The sequence below is a fragment of the Symphalangus syndactylus genome, chromosome 22 (genome assembly GCF_028878055.3).
Source record: "Symphalangus syndactylus isolate Jambi chromosome 22, NHGRI_mSymSyn1-v2.1_pri, whole genome shotgun sequence".
NCBI classification, from domain to species: Eukaryota; Metazoa; Chordata; class Mammalia; order Primates; family Hylobatidae; genus Symphalangus; species Symphalangus syndactylus.
The window spans coordinates 10,379,641-10,406,631 of record NC_072444.2 but is presented as its reverse complement, the minus strand read 5'-3'; the positions used below and the strand labels follow the sequence as shown (position 1 = coordinate 10,406,631).

The following is a 26,991-nucleotide window of genomic DNA, read 5'->3' as shown; positions in this document are numbered from 1 at the left end:
TTTCACCATATTGGCCAGGCTGGTCTCGAACTCCTGACCTTGTGATCCACCTGCCTCGGCCTCCCAAAGTGCTGGGATTACAGGCGTTAGCCACCGCGCCTGGCCTGAGACGGGGTTTCACTATGTTGGCCAGACTGGTCTCAAACTCCTGTCCTAGAGTGATCCGCCCACCTCGACCTCTTAAAGTACTGGGATTACAGGCATGAGTCACCGTGCCCAGACTGGTTTTGTTTAGAATCCACCCCTTGTCCTACCTCTCCCAGGGGTCTATGAGGAGCCTGCTAATCTTTAATGCATGGCCCTAGGTTCAGGGGAGGGGGTCGGGCCAGGGCAGGCCATGGGAAGTGAAGTGGACTTGGGGGGAGTCAGAAAGCTTTGGTGTGGCCTCTTGTGCCCAAGACAACCCAGGAGGTTCATGGTCCTGAAGCCAATGTAATCTAGGGCCCAAACCTTCTAATCCCAGGGTGGGCAGAATCTGGGTGTAGAATGGGGTGTTCAGGGGGGCTCCCCATAGACAGAGGGTACGGGACCCTCACCTTGGCACTGGAAGAGTTCAGGCCTCCTCAAACAGATGGGGCCCAGGACAGCAGAGGGGACAGAGAAGGCTGCTCTGCCAGCATGTCCCAGAAGTGCATGTGGATATAGAAGGCAGCAGCTGCTGAGATGGCCGTGGGCATTGGACTACGCTGGAGTGGAGACACCTCACCCCGACTATGCCAGCTTGCACTGGGCACTTTCACTTCCCTTAATATAGGCTCTTTGCACTCTGCTACCCACAGTTTGCATCAGAAGAAATGGAGGAGACCTGCTTAAGGTCGCACACCCAGTGGCAGAGCAGGGACTCTGCGCAGGGTGGTCTAACTGCAAAGTCTGCCATCCTTCCATTCCCCTTGGGGCTGGAAAAGAAAGGTTTCTAACTTGCTTTCAAAGCGAGTTCCTATCAGCTCCGTTGTGGGCAAGGTGGGGCTGCTACCCATTCTACAGAGTGGCTGGGGCCTGCTCAGTGGAGCTGGGGCCAAGCTGGGCCTCTCCAGTCCGCTGCGGGGGCACACCCCGGGGCGCTGGGAGTCCAGGCCCGGTTTTGCATCAGGCCCTGCTGAGGTGTTTCCTCCTCCTCAGTGTGGGGCAGCTGCTGGCTGGGCTGCCTGTTGAGTCAGCCTTCTTCCCTCACGGCTCTTCTCCCCGTCCCTGAAACTCGGCTGCCAGGGGAGCTGGAGCCACCTGCGAAGGTGTCCCCCCATACTGGACCCCTACAGGTAACACATGTCGGTGCCAGGGTCCCCTGTCAGGGTCCAGAGACGCAGGCACTGCCACCTGGTATCCTGAGCACCCTCCAGCACCTTGGGGTTGGGGGAGGTGGGCGCATGTCTGGAACTGGAACAGCCGGACAGATGGACAGACCCTCCTCTTGACCAATGGGTCTGTCCCACAGTGTTGAAACAGCAGGGAAGACCAAACACTTGATTCTGCCTCTGGTAGGAGAGGGGACTTCAGGGAGGGGGTACTGCTGAGGACGCCCATGGCCCAGCTCAGACAGGCCCGCAGGACAGAAATAGGCTCAGTTCTGCCGAATGTCCTCCCGGCCTCCACCCACACTCAGACACACACACCTGGTGGCCCCCAAGGCACCAGGGGACACCCCACAGCACACAGCCCAGTCACACGTACAGCACAGGAAGAAATGCACAATGCATACCGTACACACCCCACACGGCGCTGTCACCTAGAAAGTCACTGAACACACCACACAGACAATATAGTCACCATGCAGCATCACACTGCAGCAGGACACAAAGACACACACAGCAACTACACAGCTCACAGACCCACCCCACGCAGACATGCCCACCAGACTCGGACCCACACAGCCACACAACAGGGCACAGAGAGGGACGTGGGCTCACACCCCAAGCCACAGGGGAGGCCAAACTGTGCACTTGCAAGACCCACGCCTTGGCCATAGAAGTTCAGGGAAACTGCTGCTGGGGAGCACACGGGTATCCACAGAGTGAATGCACACCGTGCAGCCATGCCGAGGCCTTCTGCTCCTGAGGGTGTCAAGAGGGATCGCTGGGGCTCGGCCACTGACTCAGCTGGGAGGGGACAGAGCATAGCAGGCGGCGGACGCAAGCCAGGACCTGCCCGCCAAGCTGCCTCCACCGGTCTCAGCCCCACCTGGAGCCGTGGCATGGAAGGGGCGGGGAAGAGAGGAGAGGCCGCCCAGTGGGCTCAGGACACAGCCCTGACCAAGTCATGGGCCCCTTGCCACGTCTACACGCCCCTCGGCGCTGGGCAAATATTTTCTTTCCGGAGTCACTGTGGTACCTGAGCGTGGGCTGCTGTGCCAGCCTAGGCCTCCACCGCCGGGATCCCAGCCTGGTCTTGGGAGAACTGTGTGGCCAGAGCAGAGGGGCCCGGTGGCTCCAGGCAAGAGGGCAGGGCTGGCGGCGGGGGCATCCCCGGGTTGGAGGCCTCCGTGGGAGTGGGTGCGGCAGTTACCTCAGGGGAGGAAGTTGGGGGTGTGGGCTGAGGAGGAGGTTGCCTCAGACAGGAAGGCCAAGTGGGCCAGGGCAGGGTGGAGGTGGTGGCGGGAGGGGACCCAGGCTATGAGGTTCCTGGCGCGGGGGAGTGAGCAGATGTGTGTGTGTGTACGTGTGTGTGTCTGTCTAGGTGGGTGGTCGTATGCGTGCATTTCCATGTATGTGCAGGCATATTTCTGCATTTAATTAATCAACCTTTTACCAACCATCTGTTGTGGGCAAAGTAATGGCTTTGAGGGTGACTCCCTCTCCCTGCCTCCAAGGAGCTTACAACCCAGTTAGCCGGGCGATGTGTGTGCCAAAGTCTGTGTGATTTTTATGGACATCTTTATTGAGGGACATATCTGTCCCCAGACTTGTTCTTGTCTAGGTGAACCCATCCCCGTTGTTGTGCCTGGGCTGTGTGCAGGTTTGTTGGTTTGTTTTTGTTTTGAGACAGAGTCTCACTCTGTTGCCCAGGCTGGAGTGCAGTGGCGCCATCTCAGCTCACTGCAACCTCCGCCTCTCGGGTTCAAGCGATTCTCCTGCCTCGCTTCCCAAGTAGCTGGAATTACAGGCATGTGCCACCACGCCCAGCTAATTGTTCTTTTCTTTTCATTTTTTTTTTTTTGGAGACAGAGTTTCGCTCTTTTTGCCCAGGCTGGAGTGCAATGGTGTGATCTCGGTTTACCATAACCTCTGCCTCCCAGGTTCAAGCAATTCTCCCACCTCAGCCTCCCGAGTAGCTGGGATTACAGGCATGCATCACCATGCCCGGCTAATTTTGTATTTTTAGTAGAAACGGGGTTTCTCCATGTTGGTCAGGCTGGTCTCAAACTCTTGACTTCAGGTGATCTGCCCGCCTTGGCCTCCCAAAGTGCTGGGATTACAGGGGTGAGCCACTGTATCCGGCCATAATTTTTGTATTTTTAGTAGAGACGGGGGTTTCACCATGTTGGCCAGGCTGGTCTCGAACTCCTGACCTCAGGTGATCGGCCCACCTTGGCCTCCCAAAGTGTTGGGATTACACGTGTGAGCCACCGCACCTGGCCACTGTGTGCAGATTTAAGAACATGTGTAGGGCCGGGCGTGGTGGCTCACGCCTGTACTCCCAGCACTTTGGGAGGCTGAGGCAGGCAGATCACGAGGTCAGGAGTTTGAGGCCAGCCTAGCCAACATCGTCAAACCCCGTCTCTACTAACAATACAAAAATTAGCTGGGCGTGATGGTGCATGCCTATAATCCCAGCTACTCAGGAGGCTGAGGCAGGAGGTTTGAACCCGTCGGGTGGAGGTTGCAATGAGATGAGATCGCGCCACTGTACTCCAGCCTGGGCAACAAAGCAAGACTCCTTCTCAAAAAAAAAAAAAAGAATGTGTGTGCATGTCTCTCATGGGCACGGGTCCAGGTCTGTGTCTGCAGAGGGCCCTTTCTGGGGGAACAGCTGTGCATGCGCCTGTCTTTATGCAGGTGTCTGTGTGCATGTGCGACCATATCTATGCCTACATGGATCCGCGTGTGCACGTGCGTCTGTGTGTTCCATCGCTGCACTTCTGTGTGGCTCTACCTCAGGGTGTGTGCAGGTGTGTCTCTGGCTTCTTCCACTGTGTCCCTGAGTGTGTTCAAGGGCTAGTGTATGCATGTGTGCATGAGTGTCTCACCCCACCTTGAGCTCAGCCGTCCTGGGGTGGCACCCTACACATACCCGGCCAAGTGTTTGGGGAGAAAAGGGCTGTTGGTTCCAGGATGTGCCAAGCATTTGTGCAGGGCTTGACCTGACCCTCGGTCTGCCCCCAGGAAGCTACGTGTGCCCACCTGGGGCACAGCCCCAGCTGATGCCCCAGAGGGGCCACCCATCTCAAGAGGGGCTTTGGGCTCTGCCCTCCCTCCCCATGGCGCATGGGCCAAAGCCTGAGACTGAAGGACTGTTGGACCTCAGCTTCCTGACGGAGGAGGAGCAGGAGGCCATTGCTGGCGTCCTCCAACGAGATGCCCGCCTGCGCCAGCTGGAGGAGGGGCGGGTCAGGTAAGGCAGGGCAGACCCTGGCCGGGGAGCACCAAGAGGCTTGAGTGGCCCCCATCCTGGTCCCTACCGACACCACTGCCTGTCAGATGTCTGGGTGGTTCTTGGTTTCGCCCTTTAGTCTCCTCTGGCCTTGGCCAGCTCACAGCCCATCACTTCTCCAGGGGTGACTGCACCAGCTTTCTTGCCAGCCTCCCTACCTCCAGGCTTGCCTCTTGGGCCCACCTCCTGCAGCTGGTGCTCCCCAGATCTGTCTTTTTTTTTTTTGAGACAGAGTTTCATTTTTTCGCCCAGGCTGGAGTGAAGTGGCACAATCTTGGCTCACTGCAACCTCCAGCCCTCTGGGTTCAAGCGATTCTCCTGCCTCAGCCTCCCAAGTAGCTGGGATTATAGGCACACGCCACCACGCCCAACTAATTTCTATATTTTTAGTAGAGATGGGTTTTCACCATGTTGGCCAAGCTGGTCTCGAACCTCTGACCTCAGATGGTCCACCCGCCTCAGCCTCCCAAAGTGCTGGGATTACAGATGAGAACCACCGTGCCTGGCCAGATCTGTCCTTAATATCCCTGCTGAAAACTTCCCCTGGCTCCCCAGTGTCAAGGGCAAGCTCCTGGGCATGGTCCCTGGTCGGTCCTTGCCAGCCCCCACCATCTCCTCTTTCACCATAACCCCCACCTGACACACAGACACAAAGTGACCCCTCCAGTCACTCAGGTGCTCCCCAGTCCCTGAACCCACTCTTCACTTCTATGCCTACGCTGGTACTTCTTCCTGGAAGAGCACAGTGGTAGAAGAGCATGGGCGTTACAAGCAATGTTTGGGGACAGACACTTCTAGCTATGTAGCCTTGGCAACTCACGTGACCCTCCTTGAGCACCACGCTCCTCGTCTGTAAAAGGGGGCTAAGGAGTTCTACTTCACTGATTTAAGAGGAATTGGCCAGAGATAGTGGCAACGCCTGTAATCCTAGCACTTTGAGAGGCTGAGACAGGAGGACTGCTTGAGCCCAGGAATTCAAGACCAGCCTGGACAACACAGTGAGACCCCATTTCTAGAAAATATAAAAAATTAGCCTGGTGTGGTGGTGTGCGCCTGTAGTCCCAGCTATTTAGGCAGCTGAGGTGAGAGGATTGCTTGAACCAGGAGGTCAGGCTGCAATGAGCCATGATCATGCCACTGCACTCCAGCCTGGGCAACAGAACAAGACCCTGTCTCAAAAAAATAATAATAAAAAGTATAATAATTATTATCCTTCTCTACCTGGAGAATTCCAATTTGTCTTTTAAGAAGAAATTCAAGGCTGGGCATGGTGACTTACAACATTGTGGGAGGCTGAGACAGGTGGATTGCTTGAGTCCAGGAGTTACAGACCAGCCTGGGAAACATGGAAAAGCCCTGTCTCTACAAAAAAAAAATTAAAAATTAGCTGGGTATGGTGGCATGTGCCTGTAGTCCCAGCTACTCAGGAGGCTGAGGTGGGAGGATCACTTGAGCCTGGGAGGTGAAGGTTGCAGTGAGCTGAGACTGCGCCACAGCACTCCAGCCTGGGCATAGAGGGAGACCCCATCTCAAAATAATTAAGTAAATAAATAAATAAATAACGGCAATTCAAATGTCACCTCCTCCGGGAAGCCCTCCTGGATTCTCACAGGCAGAGCTGGCTTTTCTTACTTCTATCACATCATCCAGCTCACTATAGTGTACTTGTCTCTTCTGTCTGGACTTGGTCTCCCCAGCAGCCCGAGCTCCTCCACAGCACAGATCAAGTCTGATTTGCTGCTGGGTCCCTGGCTCCTGGTCCCAAGCCTGTTACAGTGTGGGTGGCGGGAATGTTGCTTGGGTGAGTCATGACAGCCACACCCTCCCCCTTCCTCCAGCAAGCTCCGGGCCTCACTGGCAGACCCTGGGCAGCTGAAGATCCTGACGGGGGACTGGTTCCAGGAAGCACGCTCCCAGCGGCACCACAATGCCCACTTCGGCTCTGACCTTGTCCGAGCGTCTATGCGCAGGAAGAAGAGCGCCAGGGGTGAGAGGAGATCCTCGGGGCAGGGCAAGCCATGTGCCGTCCGGGGCGCTGGCTGTATGTGGACAGGGAAAGAGGACCACTAGGGCTCCAGTCCTGGCTGCCCCCAGTACTGTGTGTCTTTGAGTGGGCAATGCCCCTCCATGGGCATGGGGTGGGTGGGCATCTCCCAGGGCCTCTCCCGAGTCACAGCCAGGCTTCCTGAGCATGGGGGCTCACAGAACTTCTCACCTGTGCCCAGGAGACCAGGCTCCAGGCTGCGACAGGGAGGCTGAGGCTGCTGTGAAAGAGAAGGAAGAGGGGCCAGAGCCCAGGTGAGGAGGAGTCTCAGGAAGGGGGAGACGGTGCCCACCAGTCACCAGGGTCCCTCCCTCTGAGAGCATCCTCTCCCTACTCCTAGGCTCACCATTGATGAGGCCCCTCAGGAGAGGCTCAGGGAGACTGAGGTAAGAGTGAATGAGCCAACATGTGAGTACGGTGTCCCTGGAGGGGAGGTGGAATGTGCGGGGCACAGCGGGGAAAGAGCCCCAGCCTGGGAATGGGGAGACCCTGGACATGTCCCTTCCCGTGTCTGCACCTCATCACCTCCCGGGTGGAACAGTGGTGAACAGTGGTGAATGGTGACGAACGGTGGTGAACAATGGTGAACGGTGGTAAACGGTGGTGAATGGTGGTGAACAGTGGTATATGGACCCAGCCTCTAAGGGAACTTCTGAATCTGGCTATTAAGGGGTGAAGTTGGGCCAGGCGCGGTGGCTCATGCCTGTAATCCCAGCATTTTGGGAGGCTGATGCAGGAGGATCGCTTGAGCCGAGGAGTTCAAGACCAGCCTGGGCAACATAGCAAAATGCCCCCCATCTCTATAAAAAATAAATTTAAAAAAAGGCCAGTCATGGCAGTTCACGCCTATAATCCCAGCACTTTGGGAAGCCGAGATCACCTGAGGTCAGGAGCTCGAGACCAGCCTGACTAACAGGGAGAAACCCCATCTCTACTAAAAATACAAAATTAGCCGGGCATGGTGGTGCATAACCTGGAATCTCAGCTACTCGGGAGGCTGAGGCAGGAGAATCGCTTGAACCCAGGAGGCGGAGGTTGTGATGAGCCAAGGTCGCACCATTGCACTCCAGCCTGGGCAACAAGAGTGAAACTCTGTCTCAATTAAAAATAATAAGTTTTTTAAAAAAGAAAAAAGGTTGTCTACCAATGGGTCAATTAAAAAAAAAAGGAGTTTGGAAGGGACTGGCCTGGCCTGGCAGAGGTGGAGGACTCAGGTATGAATGCCCCCACCAATGGGAGCAGGGAGTCAGGCGGCACAAGCCCTGCGGGGTGGGCTGTGAAGCACTGGTCTCACCGCTCCTGCAGCTGGCTGCCAGCCCAGCCCCGAGGGCTGCCCTAAACCTGAAACTGGGGTAGCTGGCTGGAGCCCTATGACCTCTGACCCCAATATGACCTTTGACCTCTTCCTCGCCAGCCTCCGTACTGTGACCTCTACCCCTTTCTTCCTTCAGGGACCTGATTTCCCATCGCCTTCTGTCCCCCAAAAGGCTTCAGATCCTGAGGAGGCGTCCCAGGCCCAGGAAGGTGAGTGGGAGCGTCTGTTGGGTAGCACGGAGAGATTTTGGGGGTCAGAGGCAGCCCTAAGGGGCCCCAACCACCTGTGTTCACTCTCCTGACCCCCACTCCCACCCTGCTTCGGAAGTGGGGACGATCCCAGGGCAGCACCGGGGCCTGAATCTGCACTCGCTGGGGTTGTAAACCAGTTCCTCCGAATTTAATTAGGGGCGAGCAGGAGAGGGCTCGCTTAGCATCTCGTGCCCCACCCCAGATCCTGGCCAAGGAGACCAGCAGGTCTGTGCCGAGGAGGCGGACCCGGAGCTGGAGCCCGCGTCGTGGGGAGGGCAGGAGCCGCGGCCCCCGCAAGCCCAGGTAGGCGGGAGTGGCCCGTGGCTGCTCTCAACATCCGGAGCGGACTCCGGGCGGGGAGCGCTCCTGCCCAGGGCTGCGAACCGCCCGCGACCCAGGGCGCTCGGGGCAGGGGTGGGGAAAGACGGGCCGCCCCGTCACTTGCCCCCTCTGCAGACCAAGGCCGCGTGCCAGATCCTGGAGAACGGGGAGGAGGCCCCGGGGCCCGACCCCTCACTCGACCGCATGCTCAGCAGCAGCTCCTCCGTGTCCAGCCTTAACTCCTCCACGGTGAGGCGGGAGGGAGGGGACCCGGGCGGCCGGGGGGTGGACCCGTTCCGAAGCGTAGCCCCTGCCTGCCCCTCCCTCGCCGCGGGACCCAACGCTGCAGCCCCCGCCCCGCCCCCCGGCCTGCCACCCATGACCCGGGTCTGAAGCCTCCGCGCTGCCCCCGGCCCCGACGTGAGCCCTGTGAGCGGCCCTGACGCCCACCCACTCCCGTCCGCAGCTGAGCGGCAGCCAGATGAGCCTGTCAGGCGAGGCGGAGGCGGTGCAGGTCCGCGGCTCCGTGCACTTCGCGCTGCACTACGAGCCGGGCGCCGCCGAGCTGCGCGTGCACGTGATCCAGTGCCAGGGCCTGGCCGCCGCCCGGCGCCGCCGCTCGGACCCGTGAGTGCCCAGCCGGCCAAGCGGGGCGCAGCTGTCACAGCCCAGCCCACCAATCACAGGGTCTCGGCCTCCTCGTCCTCATCTTCAAAATGGGAACGACAGCGTTACTGGGGGGCGTGGGATTAAGTGAGACAATCCCTGTAAAGCGCTTAGCACGAGGCCTGGCACGTGTTCGGGGTGGTGGCTGGGGGAGCCCACAGGCAGGGGAGAAGGCTCTGGGAGGGCCCCTCCTCACCTCGGGTTCTCACCTCCCCAGCTACGTCAAAAGCTACCTCCTCCCGGATAAGCAGAGCAAGCGCAAGACGGCAGTGAAGAAACGGAATCTGAATCCGGTTTTCAACGAGACTCTCCGGGTGAGACTGTGACCACGATGCGGTTCCCCGTTAATGAACAGAACGCCCCTTCCTGCGGGGCGAGGTGGCAAGGGCAGCCAGTAACGTCATTGCCCGGAGGATCGGCGGGGGGGGGGGGGCATTAACTCGTTATCCAGTGTTGTCAGCCTTGTGGTGGGCGTGGTGATAGTGCAGGCCCCCATTAATGCCCTTCGGGGCTCCCCAGAATTCCGTCACGGTAGGAACGCGGTAGGACCCGCCCCAGCCAAATCGCGCAGCATCTACGCGGGCCACCAGCAGCGCTCCGCTAAAGCGCACCTCCTGCCCTCAGTACTCCGTCCCGCAGGCCGAGCTCCAGGGCCGCGTGCTGAGCCTGTCCGTGTGGCACCGCGAAAGCCTGGGTCGCAACATCTTTCTGGGCGAAGTTGAAGTGCCCCTGGACACGTGGGACTGGGGCTCTGAGTCCACCTGGCTCCCCCTGCAGCCCCGGGTGAGGCAGCCAGGCCGCGTGGGGAGACCTGCGGCCCGGGTCTCCCGCATTTACCCCACCAGGCTCTCCCGCAGCCCCCTCACACCCCACCTTCGACAGAGCCTCCCCTCAACCTCTTAACCTCACGGCCCCAGGCGAAGCCCGGCCGGCCACGGCCCCTTCCCTGAGGGCGCTAGGACCCCTAGGTTCCGCCCCGGCAGACCCCGCCGTCTCTGCCAGCCGCACCCCATCCGGGTCTGCAGACCCCACCCTCCTGAGGCCCCTTTCCCTTAGCCCCTGCTCCACGATAAGCCCGCCTCTCGCAGGTCCCACCCTCTCCCGACGACCTTCCGAGCCGCGGGTTACTCGCCCTGTCCCTCAAGTACGTCCCCGCCGGCTCCGAGGGTGAGTGACAGCCAGAGAGGCCAAGCTGGACACGCCCTGAAAAGCGGGAGACTCCTGTCCCCGGGTTTGGGGGCGGTGGACTCCATCCGTGTGCGGGCCTGAGCCGAGCCTCTCCGCAGGCGCAGGACTGCCCCCGAGCGGGGAGCTGCACTTCTGGGTGAAGGAGGCTCGGGACCTCCTGCCGCTGCGGGCAGGATCCCTGGACACTTACGTACAATGGTGAGGAGTGCTGGCCCTCGGGGCTTCCCCCCTTCTTTTGCCTGCAGTGGAGTGCCCAACCTCGACAAACCCCTACTAATCAACGATCACGCAGCCTGGGCTTTCACCACTGAGTAGGGATGAAGGGGACGGTTTGGGCAAAGGCCTGGAGTGAGGAAAGCTGAGGACGCCTTCGAGGGGCTGCATTTCAGCGTGACTGGCGCCTATAGGACTTGTTGAAAAGCTGAGGCTGAGGGCTGCAAGGGTCCTTCCATAGAGAACCTGGGAGGCCAGGCTGTGGGGCTTGGCCGGGAACTTATAGTTCAGTGTAAGCTTCCAGGGGACTTCTAGAGGTGCCTCCAGGTGCTGCCTCCACTCTTAGAGAGTGAAATGGAGGTAGGCGGATCACTTCTGGGTGTCCACCCTGACGCAGCCAGAGGCTGCAGTACAGAGGTACTGTACTTCTGAGCAACACTGTATTTTGCAGAGGGGGTTCCCAGGCTTTGAAAACCTTGGAAACAGGCCAGGCATGGTGGCCTATGCCTGTAATCCCAGCATTTTGAGAGGCTGAGGCCGGTGGATCACCTGAGGTCAGGAGTTCGAGACCAGCCTGACCAACATGGTGAAACCCCGTCTCTATTAAAAGTACAAAAAAATTATCTGGGCGTGGTGGCGGGTGCCTGTAATCCCAGCTACTTGAGAGACTGAGGCGGGAGAATCACTCGAACCCGGAAGGCTGCAGTGAGCCAAGATCATGCCACTGCACTCCAGCCTGGGCCACTGCACTCCAGCCTGGGCCAAACAGAGCGAGACTGTCTCAAAAAATAAAAAAAAAACCTTGGAAACTGCTTGAGGAGGGGTGTGGTGGAGCAACAGGGAGATAATAAAAGTCACTGAGCCAGCGAGAATAGCAGAACTGCATTTCAGAGACATTGCTCTGCAGCCCTGTGAATAGGAGCTGTAACTTTTTATTATTATTATTATTATTGAGACGGAGTCTCGCTCTGCTGTTGCCCAGGCTGGAGTGCAGCGGCACCATCTTGGCGCACTGCAAGCTCCACCTCCCGGGTTCACGCCATTCTCTTGCCTCAGCCTCCTGAGTAGCTGGGACTACAGGCGCCCGCCACCACGCCCAGCTAATTTTTTTGTATTTTTAGTAGAGACGGGGTTTTACCATGTTAACCAGGATGGTCTCGATCTCCTGACCTTGTGATCCGCCCGCCTCAGCCTCCCAAAGTGCTGGGATTACAGACGTGAGCCACCACGCCCAGCTATTATTATTTTCTTTAAGACGCAGTCTCACTCTGTTGCCTAGGCTGGAGTGCAGTGGTGTGATTTCAGCTCACTGCAGCCTCAGTCTCTTGGGCTCAAGCGATTCTCCTGCCTCAGCCTCCCGAGTAGCTGGGATTACAGGTGCACGCCACCATGCCCAGCTAATTTTTGTATTTTTAGTAGAGATGGGGTTTCACCATGTTGGCCAGGCTGGTCTCGAACTTCTGACCTCAGGTGATCCACCCACCTCGGCCTCCCAAAGTGCTGGGATTACAGGCGTGAGCAACCTCGCCCGGCCAGGAGATGTAACTTTTAAAGCCAGGAGACCTGAGAGGAGGCTGGTGCAAAGGTCCCAGGGCAGTGAAGGTCTAAGGCCAGGCAGGCAGGAGCCAGGGGACATGGACATATGTGAGGGAGAACGAGTGGGACGTGGTGACTGGATGACTCTAGGGAGTGTGAGGGGTGGTCACCTGATGCCAGGCCACCTCCCGCACAGCTTCGTGCTGCCTGATGACAGCCGGGCCAGCCGCCAGCGTACAAGGGTTGTGCGACGCAGCCTCAGCCCTGTGTTCAATCACACCATGGTGTATGATGGCTTTGGGCCTGCTGACCTGCGCCAGGCTTGTGCCGAGCTCTCCCTCTGGGACCATGGGGCCCTGGCCAACCGCCAGCTGGGGGGCACACGCCTCAGCCTGGGCACCGGTAAGTGGGACAGCACCCTGAGACAGGCCCTGTGACAGGCCCTGGGAGATGGGGGCTCAGTGTGTGGCCCTGGATACCTCTCTGTCCTTTCCTGAGCTTTGATATCTGCTGAGAACTGAGGGTGGTAACGGGGGACAGTGCATAATCCGGGACCAGGCAGGTGTTTGGGGGCCCCAAGGTGTCCGGTGTGATCATGCCCTCAACCCCTGCCCACCCACATCCAGGCAGCAGCTATGGGCTGCAGGTGCCCTGGATGGATTCCACACCCGAGGAGAAGCGGCTGTGGCAGGCCCTCCTGGAGCAGCCGTGCGAGTGGGTGGATGGCCTTCTACCCCTCAGAACCAACCTGGCCCCCAGGATGTAGCCCCACCAAGCCTCTCTCTCTGGACCCCCATCTCAGGGCCTGCCCTTGGCTAAAGTCAATAAAGTCTGTTCTAAGAGCAATGAAAGGCTGGTGTCTGCTGGGGCAGGGAGGAAGAAAGGTGATTGCAGGAAAACGCCAGGGAAGTGAGACGGGCCAGATGAAGGAACTTCAGACTCCGCCACCAAGACTTCAGAGAAGCCAGGCACAGTGGTTCACGCCTGTAACCCCAATGCTTTGGGAGGCTGAGGCAGGATTGCTTTAGCCCAAGAGTGCAAGACCAGTCTGAGCAGCATAACGAGACCCCATCTCTACAAAATTTTAAAAATTAGCTGCAGGTGGTGGTGTCACATGCCTGTAGTCCCAGCTACTCAGGAGGCTGAGGCAGGCAGATTGCTTGTGCCCAGGAGTTCGAGGCTGCAGTGAGCTATGCCACAAAGCGAGATGCTATTTCTACAAAAAAATGTTTAAAAATTAGGTGGGTATGGTGGTGCACAGCTGCGGTCCCAGCTACTCAGGAGGCTGAGGAGGAAGGATAGCTTGAATCCAGAATCTTGAGGCTACAGTGAATATGACTATGCCACTGCACTCCAGCCTGGATGACAGAGTGAGACCTTGTCTATAAAAAAAGTTTGTTATTTTTTTGAGACGGAGTCTCGCTCTGCAGTGCAATGGCGTGATCTCGGCTCACTGCAACCTCTGCCTCCTGGCTTCAAGCAATTCTCCTGCCTCAGCCACCTGAGTAGCTGGGATTACAGGCACATGCCACCACGCCCAGCTAATTTTTGTATTTTTAGTAGAGACGAGGTTTCACCATGTTGGTCAGGCTGGTCTTGAACTCCTAACCTCATGATCCACCCACCTCGGCCTCCCAAAGTGTGGGGATTACAGGCCTGAGCCACCGCACCCAGCCTAAAACCTTTTTTTTTTCATTTATTTATTTATTTATTTTTTTTTTGAGACAAAGTCTCGCTCTGTCGCCCGGGCTGGAGAGCAGTGGCACAATCTCGGCTCACTGCAAGCTCCGCCTCCCGGGTTCACACCATTCTCCTGCCTCAGACTCCCGAGTAGTTGGGACTACAGGGGCCCGCCACCACGCCCGGCTAATTTTTTTGTATTTTTAGTAGAGACTGGGTTTCACCGTGTTAGCCAGGATGGTCTCGATCTCCTGACCTCGTGATCTGCCCGCCTTGGCCTCCCAAAGTGCTGGGATTACAGGCGTGAGCCACCGTGCCCAGCCAGCAAAAACATTTTTTTTAAAAAGACCTAGGGGGCTCTTCCCAGGATACCCCTTCCCCCATACGCCTCCAAAATTGCCAGGACAAAGGTTCAAAAGTCTTCTGTTTAATACGCTTTGTCTGGTAGTGCTTGGGTGCCTGTGGTTGGTTTCTCTCACTGGAACCAGTCCTGGCCCCCACTCGCCTGGCTTCCTCCAGTCGCCCCAGGTCCTGGGGCTGGTGTGTCAGAAGCTGCCTTTGTCCTCTCTATTCATCCATCCTTGGGTCTGTCTGGCCTCTGATTCCCTCATTCAGCCTCTCAGGGTCCAGGGGTGACAGGTGTGGATCCTGTTCGCTGTGCCAAGATGGCCCTCCAGATGCGGCATACCATCCCTCCCCTGGGGGTAATGGACTCGGTGTGGCTCAGCCAGAAGGTGGCCCTGGACTCTCTCTTGCACCCACTGTCTGCTCAGTGCCCCCTCTGTCCCTAGGGGACCCAGGTGCCCCTTTGGTTTCCAGGAAGGAACCTAGGCAGGCCTGCAGTTGGCCAGGATGAGGCCATATGCATGGTTCACACTTGGGGGGCCCAGGATGTACCTGATGCGGGTGTAGATAAGGTCATCTCGAGTGGCATAGGTGAGCAGGGTGTGGAGGGTGAAGCTATGGTTCAACAGCTGAATGTGGTCAAAGACGCGCAGAAACAGGCAAATAAGAAATTACAGAAAGATGTGTCGAGACCCAGGTACTAGCTCTGCTCTCCTGCCAAAATACTGAGGCAGATCACACCCTTCTGGGCCTCAGTTTTCTCATCCATACAATGGGACGAGAATACTAAGTGTTCTTCTGGTATTGAGATTCTCTGCATCAGAGGGCACAGTGAGAAGAGCAGGAAGATGGACAGAGATGGAGGCTTTGGCTGGTGAGGTCAGGGATAGCCAAGCACTCCTCGACTCACCATTTGGATGGTGCCTGAATCCACATTCAGTTGCTGTAGCCACTGCACCAGGCCCTGGTCCGTTGAAAGAGCAGCTGTCAAGAAGCAGTCAGGTGATGAGCCCAAGAGTGCCTCCTGCTAGAAGCTGCCTCGAATCCACAACAGTGTTCTCTAGCCAAGGCCCGCTCAGGTGATGAGCCCGTCAGGTGATGAGCCCAAGGGTGCCTCGTGCTAGAAGCTGCCTCGGATCCACAACAGTGTTCTCTAGCCAAGGCCCACTCAGGTGATGAGCCCGTCAGGTGATGAGCCCAAGGGTGCCTCGTGCTAGAAGCTGCCTCGAATCCACAACAGTGTTCTCTAGCCAAGGCCTGCTCAGGTGATGAGCCCGTCAGGTGATGAGCCCAAGGGTGCCTTGTGCTAGAAGCTGCCTCGGACCCACCAATAATGTTCTCCAGCCAAGGCCCACTCACTTGGAGGCTCTGGGGCCAGGGCATCGGTCCGGGCTTCCTCATTCAGCCGCTGTAGAGCCCGCTGCACCAGGGCCTGGTACTCCCGTTCCTTCCCCGCCAGGACTTCGCGCAGCCTGTGGGGCGCAGAAGAGTAGAATGGAGTGGGGAGTGGGGAGTGGGTTGAAGCCTGGCAGAGGCTATGAGCGATTCCAAGGGGCTTTACCGATCAGTCTCTGCCCTCAAGAGGCTCAGCTGCACCATCAGAGGAGCGGGGCCCTGCTCGGGCTCCACTGGAAGCAGGCTCTGCTGGGAGTCCCCTTCTTGACTCAGCTCCTCCGACCTCGGTGAGACCGCCTCCTTCTCCACCTCTGCAGCCCAGTGCGGTGAACTCAGGCAAGGCTACAACGCCCGTTTGGGAACCCCAGACCCCAGCAAGGGAGTGCAGGGGTAGGGTGCCCAGCTCTGGGCAGGCCCCAGGCGGTGCCGGTATGGGAGATGTCCATTTAGCCACCGGCGCCTGCCCGCCCCTGTCCCGCCTGGCCCCACCGGCCCCATTCGATGTTCACCGCGCCCAGCAAGCATCACACCCTAGCTGGCAGGAGGCCCGTGGCATTCCCCTCCTACCCGGGCCTAGCACAGCCAGGGCTGCCCGCACAGCACGGCTGAGCAGTGAGTCCAGGACGAACATCCAGTGTGGACGGATCTGGCGCCTGCGGAGGATCTGCTTCACCTGCGGGGGAGGGAGGTGCCGCTGAGGCAGCTGAGCCTCAATTAGAGGCGGGGCTTGAGTTGGAAAGGCCTAGAAAGTCTTCGGCGGGAGGCGAGTGGGGTGGGCGGGCTTGAGGTCCAGGGAAGGCCTGGGAAGCTAAGACTGGGCAGACGGTTTTTTGCTGCAGGCCTGATCTTCACGGAGGAGACAGGGAATCTTGGAACGTCAAGTCCTGGCACCTCACCAGGCACGGGGAGCTCACTACCTGTTGCTGGGCAGCTCTAACTACCAGAAGGCGCCCTCACCGCATCCGGGAAGGCAAACAGCGGTCTGTGCAGAAGTGCAGGCCCAAGGCCCTGGGCCCTCAGCCGTCCTTGCAGAGCCCGCAGCTCCTGGGCCAGCTGCCGGCGGTTGGGAGTGTGGATGTGGGCCCTGAGGCAGCGCAGCAGCTCTTCCACATGGTTTCTGCCCAGACGGGCCCCCTGAGAAGGAAGAGAGGGGTTGTCAGCGAGTGTTCCAGCCAAAAGAGACGCTGCCGCGGAGGTGGGGGGCGGGGACATCAGCAGGTGTCCTGACCCTGCGCGACCACCAGGGGGCGCTAGGGCGGACCGCCCACCTGCTCCTGGTGCAGATTCGCCGCCAGCGCCGGCAGTTCCTGCTCCAATACCGCGGCCAGCATGGCCCGACGCTTGCTCTCCTGGTGCAGCAGGCTCAGCCCCGAGCTCTCCTCCGGAGACGTAGGCTCCTCGGCCGCAGGCTCCTCGGGCACCCTGGGCACAAGGGCGAGCTGCTGATTGAGGACGGGCAGCAACCGGCCAGTCACCTCTGTTGCCGGGTTTGAATCCTGGCTCTCCTACTTTTATGCCTATCTCACAGACATGAACATAGATGAACCCCGCACTGCGAGGACACAACAAGTCCAAGTTAGAGATGGCAGAACAGGGCATGGGGAGGCACCAAATGCCACATTCACAAGTGGTCAAGGTGCCCAGGTCCCCAGGGACGGCTTTTGTAGGAGGGGAGAAAAAGGCAAAACCAGGCAAATGGAACCCATCCCAGGATCCTAAGTCTCACCGGAGCTGGCTGGTGCCCCCATAACTGAGGCAGCGCTTCGGGGGGCTGGGCGGGTGCTGAGAGGGTGCCTGAGGGCACGGGAATGTCTGAGACTGGGTGGTTGAGTTGGCTGAAGGAGTGGGACTGGCAGAAGGGGCATCTGAGGGAGGGACAGAGCTGTCAGCTGGGCTCTCCTCCACCCTCACAGCTCCACTACTCCTCTGCCCTCCGGTGTGCCCATCCCACCACCCCCAAGCACCTGAGGGCTGTGGAGCATGTCGTGGGGAGCTGGGGCTGCGGCTCCTTTTCCCAGGCTGCAGGAAGGGGTCCCCCAGCAGTGTCTGGGCGCTGGCTCGGAGGCGGGGGTCTGGCTCAAAAGTTCGGAGGAGAAAGGCTTGGGCCTCGGCCGACAGAGAGCCGGGCATTGGCGGATGGACCTTGTACATACCCACCTGTTGGGGGAAGGTGAACAACGGTGACATTCAGAGGTGTCCAAGGCCCAGGCTGGCCCTATGTCACTTCCATGGGCCAGGCCCAAAGGGGTCTCACCTGAAACATGGCAGCCTGTGGGCTCCCTAGCTCATGGAAGGGGGGGCGACCTGTGGCCATCTCAATGACAGTGCAGCCCAGTGACCAGATGTCAGCTGCTTTCCCATACCCACGTGGGCCCTGGTCAATGATTTCTGGGGCCATATACTGCAGAGTTCCTAGGACAGAAACGGGAGCACCAATGCCCATCTAGGCTTCATCATGGGGTTGGAGCAGGGAGGGGAATGCCATCATCCTCAGGCCGACTGCACCCATACTGAACGTATCATCCAAAACGTACCTCAACACCTAACCTGGTCATCAAACATCTATCCTGAGTTCCATCACCTGGGTTCCATCACCTGCCAAGGCTTCCATCATTCATCCTGGGCTCCGCCACATTCACAGACTCCATCACCCACAGAAGCGCTCCAGCACACATCCTGGCTTGCATCGTCCCCCTGAACTCCATCACCCGCTTTTTCCTCCAACTCCCACCTTGGCCTACATCAACACTCCTCAACTGCTAAAGTCAATTTCATCACTTATCCAAGCTCCAGTTCTAGATGCCATCACCTCAGCCCTGGCCCAATCATTCACCCTGGGTTTCATTCCCCATGAGGACTCCAACTCCATGCCTAGGAGAAACCCCATTCCCTGGAAAGTTCCAAGAGATCTTCTGCCCCAGGTCAGCATCCCCACTCACCACCCCCACAGCTTGTTACCTGTGAAGGTCTCAGTGCAAGGTGTGAGGCCTGCCAGCCGCTTGGAGGTGCCGAAGTCAGAAATCTTGAGCAGCCCACTGAAGGTGTTGATCAGCACGTTGTCCCCCTGATTGATAGCCATTAGTGGACACTGGGCTGGGCCCCTGCTGGCAGAACTAGACCCTCTTTCTGGGATCCCATCTCCTGGAGATCCCAGCCTGGTCCTGCCTCTGTCAACACTCTCCCTTGCCATCCCACTTATATGCCCCTCTGGGAACTGACAATTGGTTTGGCTTCAGAGCTGAACTTCTCCCCTCCTTCTCGAAGGAGCCTCCCTGATGAATTCCCTACCCTTTGCAACAGGTCTGCTCACTTAATCTAAACTGCCAGCCTGTGTCTGGGACCATGCGTCCTTCCCCACCACCCCAGCAGATGAGGGCGGGCCAGCCCCAGGGCTTACCTTGATGTCCCTGTGCACGATGTGGTTGTCGTGCAAGTAGCCAAGTCCCTGCAGGATCTGGCGGGTGTAGAAACTGATGGTGCTCTCGTTGTCCTTCAGGGGTCCCCACACTGACCGCAGCAAGGAGGACAGGCTGCCTGGGTGGGGACAGTCCAAGTTCATTCTTCCCACCCACTGGCTCCAGCCCACATCTCTCTGCTCAAGGCCTAGACACACCATGTTGTAGCCCCAACTCCATCACCCAGCGCCACTCCTCAGCTAATTCTAGGCTACACCACCCACACGCACTAGGGTGCATTTCCCCCTAGGGCTCTCTACCCCTGCCTGCCTCGGTCCCATGCCCCACACCTCGGTTTCATTCCCATCCCACACAGGGCAGGCACCTCCAGGCACTTCCTCCATGAAGATCTTAAGGTAGCCGCCCTGGCTAGCTGAGCCCAGATAGCGCACTATGTTCTTGTGGCGCAGGCGTTTGTGAAGAGCGATCTCTTCATGCAGGGGCTGAGAGAACCTGGGGGGAGGTAGGGGAGAGAGGAAAGGGACAGAGGTGGGCAGAGAAGCCCCGCCCATCCCACTCCAGCCTGGCCCCGCCCCAAGGACCCGCCCCGCCCACGAGCCCTCTCCGATCTTCCCCACTCTTACCACCCTGCTCATAGGACCCTCCAGACCTCAGTCCCGCCCGCACGGTCCTGGCTGCTCCGCCCACGGGCCCAGTCCACAGGGCTCGAACTCTCAGGTCCTACGAGCCCGCCCACTGGGCCCTGCCCACAGGAGCCGCTCCGCCCGTGGCCCCGCTCACTCGGCCCTCGCGAGCCCTCAGCCCCACCCGCGCGGCCACGCCCCGCACCTGCTGTCCCGCTCCGGGATCTCCTTGATGGCGATGCGCACCCTCGTGTGGCGATCGCGACCCGCGTACACCACCCCATACGTGCCCTTGCCCAGCACCAGCCGCTCGCCCGTCTCCGTGTACTCATAATCAAACTGCCGGGCGCGGGGTGAGAAGGGGGTTCAGCATGTCCCGCGGCCCCTCGCCCTCCGCGAGCTCCCAGTCCCGCGTCCTCACCTCCAGCATCTCCCCCACGCCCTCCGCTTCCTCCGCGGGCGCCGTGGAATCCGGGTTCGTCACCCAGGCCTGGATCAGGCCGCAGAACCTGAAGGTGGGGGAGGTCAGACCCGCGGGAGGGGCATCTTGGTCCCCACCTAAGCCAGAGCATCCAAGGGACGTCATCCCTTATTTTCCCCCACTCCCCCGGGCATCCTGGCCCTCAGAGTACCCCGACCATGAAAGGCTGCGCACCACTGGCAGTGCCCTACGCTGGGGAAGCACAGCTGGACGTCCTGAGCCGGGGGGAGTGCATAGAGGAAGCAGCAGCGCTCATCGCGCTTGGAGGCGCTGGGAAGGGATGAAGAACCCAGTAAGCGTCAGGCTGGGTGGCAGCGACCCTCACCTCCCATCTTTCCAGTTGCCCCAGGTCCCGCCTATCACCTGACTCCGCATATGGAGGCGACTGGGAAGGTCCAGCTAGAGGGAATGTCCTGCAAGAAGAAATGGGGTGTGATGGGAGGTGCTGGTGACAGGAGAGGGGTCTGAGGATGGGAGAAACGCTCCACAGAAAAGGTCCCAGCAAAGGTGAGTGAGGGGCCTCAGCGGCGACTTCACCTGGGTCTCAGGCTCCAGCAGGCTCAGGGTCACTGTGCTTACTGGGTCAGTACCCCGAACCTCGAGCTTTGCAGGCAGCAGCACCTTGTTCATCTCCAGGACCAGCACCTGCAGGCAGTGGGGGAGTGGGGTCAGTCAGAAGGGGTTTAACCCTTTCCTGGGTCCACCACCCCTACAGGCCTCACCAAGCACTGGTCGCCCTGGGGACAGGCCGTCTTGAATGGTTGGCAGGACTGTAGCAAGAAGTGGAGCCAGAAGTGGGCACGGCGTGGTGGCCCTCCAGGGGGCTCTGGCGTGGGCCTGAAGTGCTGGTAGAGCAGGAAGGTCTCCATCACGGACACCAGGTACCTGCACGCAAAGCCGCATCCTCAGTTCAGCCCAGGCACCAACCAGCACTGCCGGGGAGAGGAAACTGGCCTGGATATAGCTAGAACATTGGCATGGGGTGCCACGGGCACTGGTCTAAATGTAGCCAGGTCATTGGCTCAGGGTTCAGTCTAGCATGCCAACGGACATAGGTGCAGGAGCTGACAGCCCAGGTCAGGCCAAGAATGCAGAGAGGGCCACCTACCATATGGGGGCATTGAGCTTATACAGCTGCTCTGCAGCCAGCACCACCTGGGTGGGGTCATTGGCGAGGATCTGGGCTCCCAGGTAGAAACCCACATCCCAGTAATACTGCATCTTCTCCACGCAGCCTTTGCGGGCCAGCAGGCAGCCCAGCTTCATGCCTGGGGGAGAGGGGCATGGGCTCCAGTGAGTGTGGGTGCAGGGGCGAGTGAGGCCCACCATTTCTGTGGGCCCGAGTGTGGACATGAACATAGATATGAGTAAATCATTGGGTGTGGCAAGACCTCAGGTGGGATCAGGACCTCGGGCACAGGTATATGTGGAATTCAGGATGTAATGAACACGCAGATGCGAGTTTGGGAACATTTGTGGGTTTGAGGGCTCCTGAGGGCCCAGAACAGGTATTAGGACCCAGGTGTGGGTACGGGCAGGACAGTCCAAAATGGATGAACTCATCCTAGCTCTTGCCCAGTGTGCTCTCTCCCTGCCCTCTTCCCAGGCCCCTCTGAACCCCTGTGGGTGAGGAGAGGAGAGCCAGGATCAGTGCTCACCTATTAGCCGGAGCTCCTTGGAATCCTCAAAGCGCTGCCCGGCAGCAATGAGGAGCACAGCTGCGTTGATGCCTGAGTGGAGGCTGGGCTCTACGTCAAAAGCCTTGCGATACCTGGGGTGGGGGTAGGGGGTACAGGGCTGGACTGATGCCCACAGCACCATCCCTCATCTCACAGCTCAGCCCACCGGCCACTCACTGTGCTCTTTACCAGTGATAGGCCTGCTCCCGGTGCCCAGCATCCTGGAAACCCGAGCCGAAGAACATGTCCTTGTAGATACGGCCACACATGCAGTACAGATCGGGCGCCACAGAGCCCTCAAGCTGTACCAGCGGCAGCAGCACGGCCAGGGCCTTCGCCCGGTCCCCAGGCCTGTTCCTCCTAGGGAAAAGATGGGCTCAGGCCCTCCCTGATGGCCCTGGCCTACTCTGTCCAGGGACCTCTAGACACTGAACAGCAGGGACCCTTCCAGGGGCCTGACAATAATGACCTCAAAATGATAGTGACCCTGGCCAGCACTGACCTCTCTAGTGACCTCAGATGGAAGTGATTCCTAGATGCAATGACTCTTAGGAGCAGTGATCTTGGCCAGCAGTGACCATACCACAGGCAGCACCACCTCCCCCACCCCGACCCAGGCAGCAGTAACTCAGAACAACAGGGACCTACTGACATCAGTGACCCTGGTCAGCAGATTCCCCGAACAGCAGTGATCCCAGACAGCAATGGCTTTGCACGCAGAGACCCAGGTTTCGGAAACCTTTATGTGGCTATGACCTAACCCTTGCTCTGCCACTCACCGGTTGAGGGCAAAAGTGTAGTGGAAGCAGACATTATGCTGCTCGGCCACATCGCAGGTGGGCAAGGCCTGCAGCGTCTCCACCAGCTCGATGATGGCTGAGTAGTCCTGCATCAGGGAACGGCAAGCACTGGCATCATGGGCCTCCAGGCCCCGAGGAACCTTGAGCCAGGGTCCTGTCCCACCCCTGACATCCCACCTAGCCACCATCTTCTGCATGCCTCCCTCAGGCCCAGCGGACACCACATCTCACAGGGAGAACCTACCGTATGCCCCATGCTGGGCGTTCCCAACCCCACAACTGCCCCAGGAGGCAGGGACACGCTCATCCTAACAAATAAGGAAGCCAGCACTCAGAGACATTTGATAATTTGCCCAAAGCCACCAGTGAGCAAGTGGCCCAGCCGGGAGCTGAACTTGGGTTTGTCTGACCTCAAATGCCAGCTGCCCTCCTGCCTCTCTGAACACCACGTACCTGCACGTCGCGGTAGGAGAGCAGCAAGTTCATGACGATGTCGGGGCTCAGCAGCTCCACGCTGTCCAGTCTCCGCTGCAGGCGAGCCAGCTCCTGCCGCAGCCGTGGCCCACTGAACCGCTCCCGCGCCTGCCGGATGTCCCGCCGAATGGTCTCCCGGAAATAGCCACTGATGCCCAGGGCAGGGGAGGCAGGGAGAGAGAATGGTGGGGCCTGTACCTCAGCCCCAGCCCACCGTACCCTTACCAGCCCCCTCCTGCAGCACCCGTCCTGGGGACCCTCATTACCAAGAGTCCGTGGGTGTGGCCTCCAGCAGGCGGGCAAGCCGGCCCACCAGGGGAGTGAGCAGGGCCTCGGACCCCACTCCGGCCTGTACCAGCCCATCAGCCAGGCCCCGCAGAAGGCCTGCATCACCACACAGCACCCGGCCAGTGGCCGTCACCACATAGGGGATCAGTGTGTAGCTGCCAACGCAATCCTGGTGGAAGGGAGGCAGGAATCAGTGAGGTCAGAGGTCAGCACAGGGCTAGACAAGTGGAGTGAGAGCATCAAAGGTCAGCACCAGTGGGAATTGGAATCGCAGGAAAGGGGCACCCGTCATGAGAGGAGGCAACAGGAAACAGAGGAATACATGGGATGTCAGGGGGGTGTTAGGTGACTGAGGAGGCCAGGAGGATTAGTGGAGGTCAGAGGTCATAGTGGAAGTCAAAGGGCACTTTTGAGTGAGAGGTGGATTCTGCTCACCGAGTTCTTCTGGAAAACATCCTCCTGCAGGAGGCAGACAGTCAGATACTGGTGTTCTGTGTAGGCCTTACCCCAGCCCTGTGCCTGCCTCCACCAGCCCCAGGCCACCTACCCGCAGGGCCTGCAGGTCAGGCAGGTCGGCCTGGGAGCAGAGGAGCACGTTGTTGGTCATGCTGAAGCTCTCACGCACACCAAGGTGGTAGAACAGGGAGGGCTGTACCAGCGAGCTGCTCACCTCCAGCACCACCACGTCTGCAGGCACAGAGGGGGCGGCGCTGATCCCTGCAGCCCAGCTCGATGGGGAAGGAGCCGGGGGCCATCCCGGCTTGACCTGCCTCGCTGTGGGACTCCAGTAGGGTCTGGTTCTGCTTTGGGCTTCGGTCGGCCCTTTTTAGGGTCCCCCTGGCATTTTCACAGAACTGATCGCTGTGGTGTTGCAGGAGAGGAGTGGGGCTCACTGGGTTGGGACCCTCAGGCCACGGTTCAGAGCCTGTGAGCACCTGGCATGGGGGAAGGGAAGCTGTGGACCAGTTGAGTCTGTTCCAGGCCATTTAGGAGGTGGGAGTTGTGCAAACATAGAAGTCCCCTCCTTTGGTCTTCAGCACAGTCTCTTGAAAGGGGCTCCCATCAGTGTGCATAGACAACGCTGTGCCTAAATGTATGTATGTGTATATCTGTGACATGTATAGCTTACCATGTCTGACTTTATCTGTGTGTGTGACAGCGTCTGCTAGGGCCTGCATGAGTCAACATGTATGCGATTTGTGGCTGTCGATAATTGTATCTTTGTGTCCCAGTGGTCGGGTCAGCCTTCATTTTAGGCTACGATTTCATGGACATCCAGGACGCACAGCTACTGGACTCTAGCACGAGCAAGTAAGTATGGGGGCCGAGCACCCGGGCTGGCTGGAGGGAGGAGTGACCCGCGGGGGAATAGCCTCCTTCTGGCCCCGCCCCTGGCCCATCCTTCCCCGCCCCTTCCCCGCCCATTCTTTCTTGGCCGCTGAGGCCACTTAACCTAAGCTCCCTCACCCAGTATCCAGTCCCGTCGGGCCCCTTCGCTTCTCTTTTTGCCCCTCCTAGCCCGATCCTCGGAAGTAGTATGTTAGGACTCCTGAACTCCAGCCTCCTAGGTACAGCCCCTTTCCCTAAGTCCAAGCTCCTCTCCCAGTAATTGTCCTCAAGAGATCCGCGTGACATTCTCCCGAGGGTGACCCTGAGTTCTCCAACCCCACCCCTGAGACACCACAGCCCCGCGCCGCTTCCCGTCCCGCCCCAGAGTTCCAAAGCCCCTCCCCATCCTTGCCCCGCTGGCCGGGCACCGCTCCGACTGAAGGGTGCCTAAGCCCCAACCTCGAGCCCTAGAGCCGCGCCGGGATCCCTGTCTCGTCCCGAGCCCGGCCGCGCCCCAGATCCCCTAAATCCCACTCTTTTCACGGCCCTGTCCCAAGCCCTTCAGCTTTAGCTCACTTTAAATTCCCTAGACCCGGTACCCCTCTCGGCCCCTCCCTTGAGCCTTCGAGCCCGGCTTGGCCCCCTCCCAGGACCCTGAGTCCCGCCTGGATCCGGCCCCGCCCCCAGCGCGCTCACCCGCGTTGTAGAAGGCATCCAGCGCCGCGGTGTCGCCCAGCTCCAGCGTCCCGAAGGGCAGGCTGCGCAGCTGCGGGGGCGGCCGCGGCCGGGGGACCTGCGCGCAAGCCTCGCGCAGGCAGCGCAGAGGCAGCGGCTCCGCCTCGGTTCCCTCCCGAGGCTCCAGCCCGGGCTGCGGCTCCCGGGTCAGCACGTAGACCACGCTGAGCGGCCGGCTCCGCGCGCAGCCCCGGCCCGGGGGCGCCGCGAGCGGCCGGCCCCGGCTCAGCGCCACGGCCAGCGGGTCCTGCCAGCAGCTGCCGGCGCGCTCGGCCCCGGACCGGGGACACGGCCCCGCCATGCGGGGGCGCTCAGGCGCGGGGCGCCGCGCACTAGGAACCTGGGGAGGGGCAGGAGCCTGGGCTGGCAGATCAGGAATCTTGGAATCTGGAATCCGTTCGGAATCGGAGAATCTCCCACGGGATCTAGGGGCCCGGAATCCGGCCTGACGTCCAGTTCCAGGAATCTAAAGTCCAGGGAGAAATCCTAGCTCGGACTTGCAAGGTCCTGACGTTCTGAAATCCGGGATTGGGTTCCAGGAATCTGGGGCATCCGGTGATCGGCAGCTCAGAGCCACTTGGGGGATCCTGGGAATCGGCCCGGAGGTGCTCGCCACCTGGACTTCTCAAAGGAGCGCCCGCCAACGCTGTCCTGCCTTCACTTGTAGGCTGAGCCCAGCCCTTTCCCGGCCGACCCAGAAAGCTCCACCCTCGGCCGTGGGGCAGCGCCGCTCCCTAGAGGCTTGAGACTCAGCCTCTCCCCTCCCTTCTCTCCCGCCAGAACTTTGGAGACTGGCGGCTTCCGGAACAGCCTGCGCCCCTGTGCACGCCAAAGACTGTGGACTGCTCACAGCAAGCGCACATAAAATGTGCCAGGGCTAGGGAAAAAGTTCGATACAGGCGCTGCTCTGCAGGGATCTGTTGAATGAATGGCTCTCTAGAGACATCAGGGTGCGCAGAGCATGATGAACAATGGGTGTCCTCCCGGGCCCAGTGAGTGCAGACAGGGAGGGACTGGGATGGGGGAAACCTACACCTTAGGCCGCTTGCCCGAAAGCCTTCAGTCCTGGAGTGGGACTTGGCATCTGAGCCTTTACTGTCGCTAGGGGGCTGCTTTCCCCAGGACCCAACCTGCTGTGGACCCCCGCTGACCTTTGACTTCTGTGCAGAACGTGACCGTGGGACCTGAGAAGCACTTCCTACTCTAAACAACTCTAAACATTTCTTTAGCCACCCCTTGAAGGAGTCAACCCCAGCCCTTTGCACTACAACACCTTCTCAGCTTCAAATCCCCAAGAATCCCCAACTTTCTTGTGTGAATTAATGAGTGAGGCAGCAACCTGGTATAAGCCTCAGTGGACCCTGAAACCAAGAACTGGGGACTTAAGTTGAATAACGTGTCCAGGATCAGTCAGCGCATGACAGAGCAGGGTGCAAACCCAGGACCGCCTGTCAGACTCTTAACTATTTAATTCTGCCACTTACTAGAATGTGGCTTTGGGAAATAAACTGCTTAAATGCTACTCAATGGCTGTTTCATTGCCCTGTTGCTTTGTGGAAGGAAAATGTACCTTCCTTGGTTTGACCTTGGATTCGAACTAGCACCCAATGGGACAGGCAGGAAGTGGT

General features: G+C 59.3%; 2 protein-coding genes across 6 annotated transcripts in view; one reads left to right on the top strand and one right to left on the bottom strand.

Moving 5' to 3' along the window:
• MAP3K6 (mitogen-activated protein kinase kinase kinase 6) overlaps positions 1-26,243 on the bottom strand; it is a 31,763-nt gene extending 5,520 nt beyond the window's left edge. The window contains exons 1-29 of one of the 3 annotated variants that reach the window (XM_055261271.2): positions 25,325-26,243; positions 23,847-23,986; positions 23,735-23,758; positions 23,278-23,468; positions 22,991-23,159; positions 22,517-22,623; positions 21,927-22,097; positions 21,717-21,829; positions 21,167-21,326; positions 20,781-20,943; positions 20,596-20,703; positions 20,422-20,471; positions 20,233-20,328; positions 19,999-20,086; positions 19,783-19,916; positions 19,319-19,446; positions 18,936-19,072; positions 18,497-18,602; positions 17,793-17,950; positions 17,503-17,695; positions 17,265-17,403; positions 16,807-16,960; positions 16,496-16,672; positions 16,106-16,211; positions 15,705-15,849; positions 15,503-15,615; positions 15,054-15,127; positions 14,696-14,772; positions 14,206-14,496 (exon numbers count right to left, since the gene is read on the bottom strand). In XM_055261271.2, the coding sequence (XP_055117246.1) occupies positions 14,418-14,496; positions 14,696-14,772; positions 15,054-15,127; positions 15,503-15,615; positions 15,705-15,849; positions 16,106-16,211; positions 16,496-16,672; positions 16,807-16,960; positions 17,265-17,403; positions 17,503-17,695; positions 17,793-17,950; positions 18,497-18,602; positions 18,936-19,072; positions 19,319-19,446; positions 19,783-19,916; positions 19,999-20,086; positions 20,233-20,328; positions 20,422-20,471; positions 20,596-20,703; positions 20,781-20,943; positions 21,167-21,326; positions 21,717-21,829; positions 21,927-22,097; positions 22,517-22,623; positions 22,991-23,159; positions 23,278-23,468; positions 23,735-23,758; positions 23,847-23,986; positions 25,325-25,664 (3,840 nt within the window). In that variant the 5' untranslated portion in view covers positions 25,665-26,243 and the 3' untranslated portion in view covers positions 14,206-14,417. Of the gene's footprint in view, positions 1-14,205; positions 14,497-14,695; positions 14,773-15,053; positions 15,128-15,502; positions 15,616-15,704; positions 15,850-16,105; positions 16,212-16,495; positions 16,673-16,806; positions 16,961-17,264; positions 17,404-17,502; positions 17,696-17,792; positions 17,951-18,496; positions 18,603-18,935; positions 19,073-19,318; positions 19,447-19,782; positions 19,917-19,998; positions 20,087-20,232; positions 20,329-20,421; positions 20,472-20,595; positions 20,704-20,780; positions 20,944-21,166; positions 21,327-21,716; positions 21,830-21,926; positions 22,098-22,516; positions 22,624-22,990; positions 23,160-23,277; positions 23,469-23,734; positions 23,759-23,846; positions 23,987-25,324 lie in introns of those variants that run through there. The other 2 variants (XM_055261273.2, XM_055261274.2) reach the window with 2 other exon arrangements.
• Positions 1,096-12,964, top strand: SYTL1 (synaptotagmin like 1). Of its 3 annotated transcripts, none has more exons than XM_055261306.2 (15): positions 1,096-1,256; positions 4,317-4,545; positions 6,423-6,571; positions 6,810-6,882; positions 6,969-7,014; positions 8,116-8,152; positions 8,397-8,497; positions 8,651-8,764; positions 8,982-9,142; positions 9,399-9,495; positions 9,806-9,964; positions 10,270-10,348; positions 10,468-10,567; positions 12,315-12,520; positions 12,745-12,964. In XM_055261306.2, exons 2-15 carry the CDS (start codon positions 4,355-4,357, stop codon positions 12,882-12,884), a joined length of 1,653 nt encoding a protein of 550 aa, XP_055117281.1. In that variant the 5' UTR covers positions 1,096-1,256; positions 4,317-4,354; the 3' UTR covers positions 12,885-12,964. The 3 variants fall into 3 exon arrangements, with proteins under 3 accessions (XP_055117281.1, XP_055117280.1, XP_063487522.1); XM_055261305.2 differs by having other exon boundaries at positions 1,097-1,256; positions 8,080-8,152; XM_063631452.1 differs by lacking the exon at positions 1,096-1,256 and adding an exon at positions 1,283-2,427 and having other exon boundaries at positions 8,080-8,152.
• Positions 26,244-26,991: the final 748 nt, after the last annotated feature.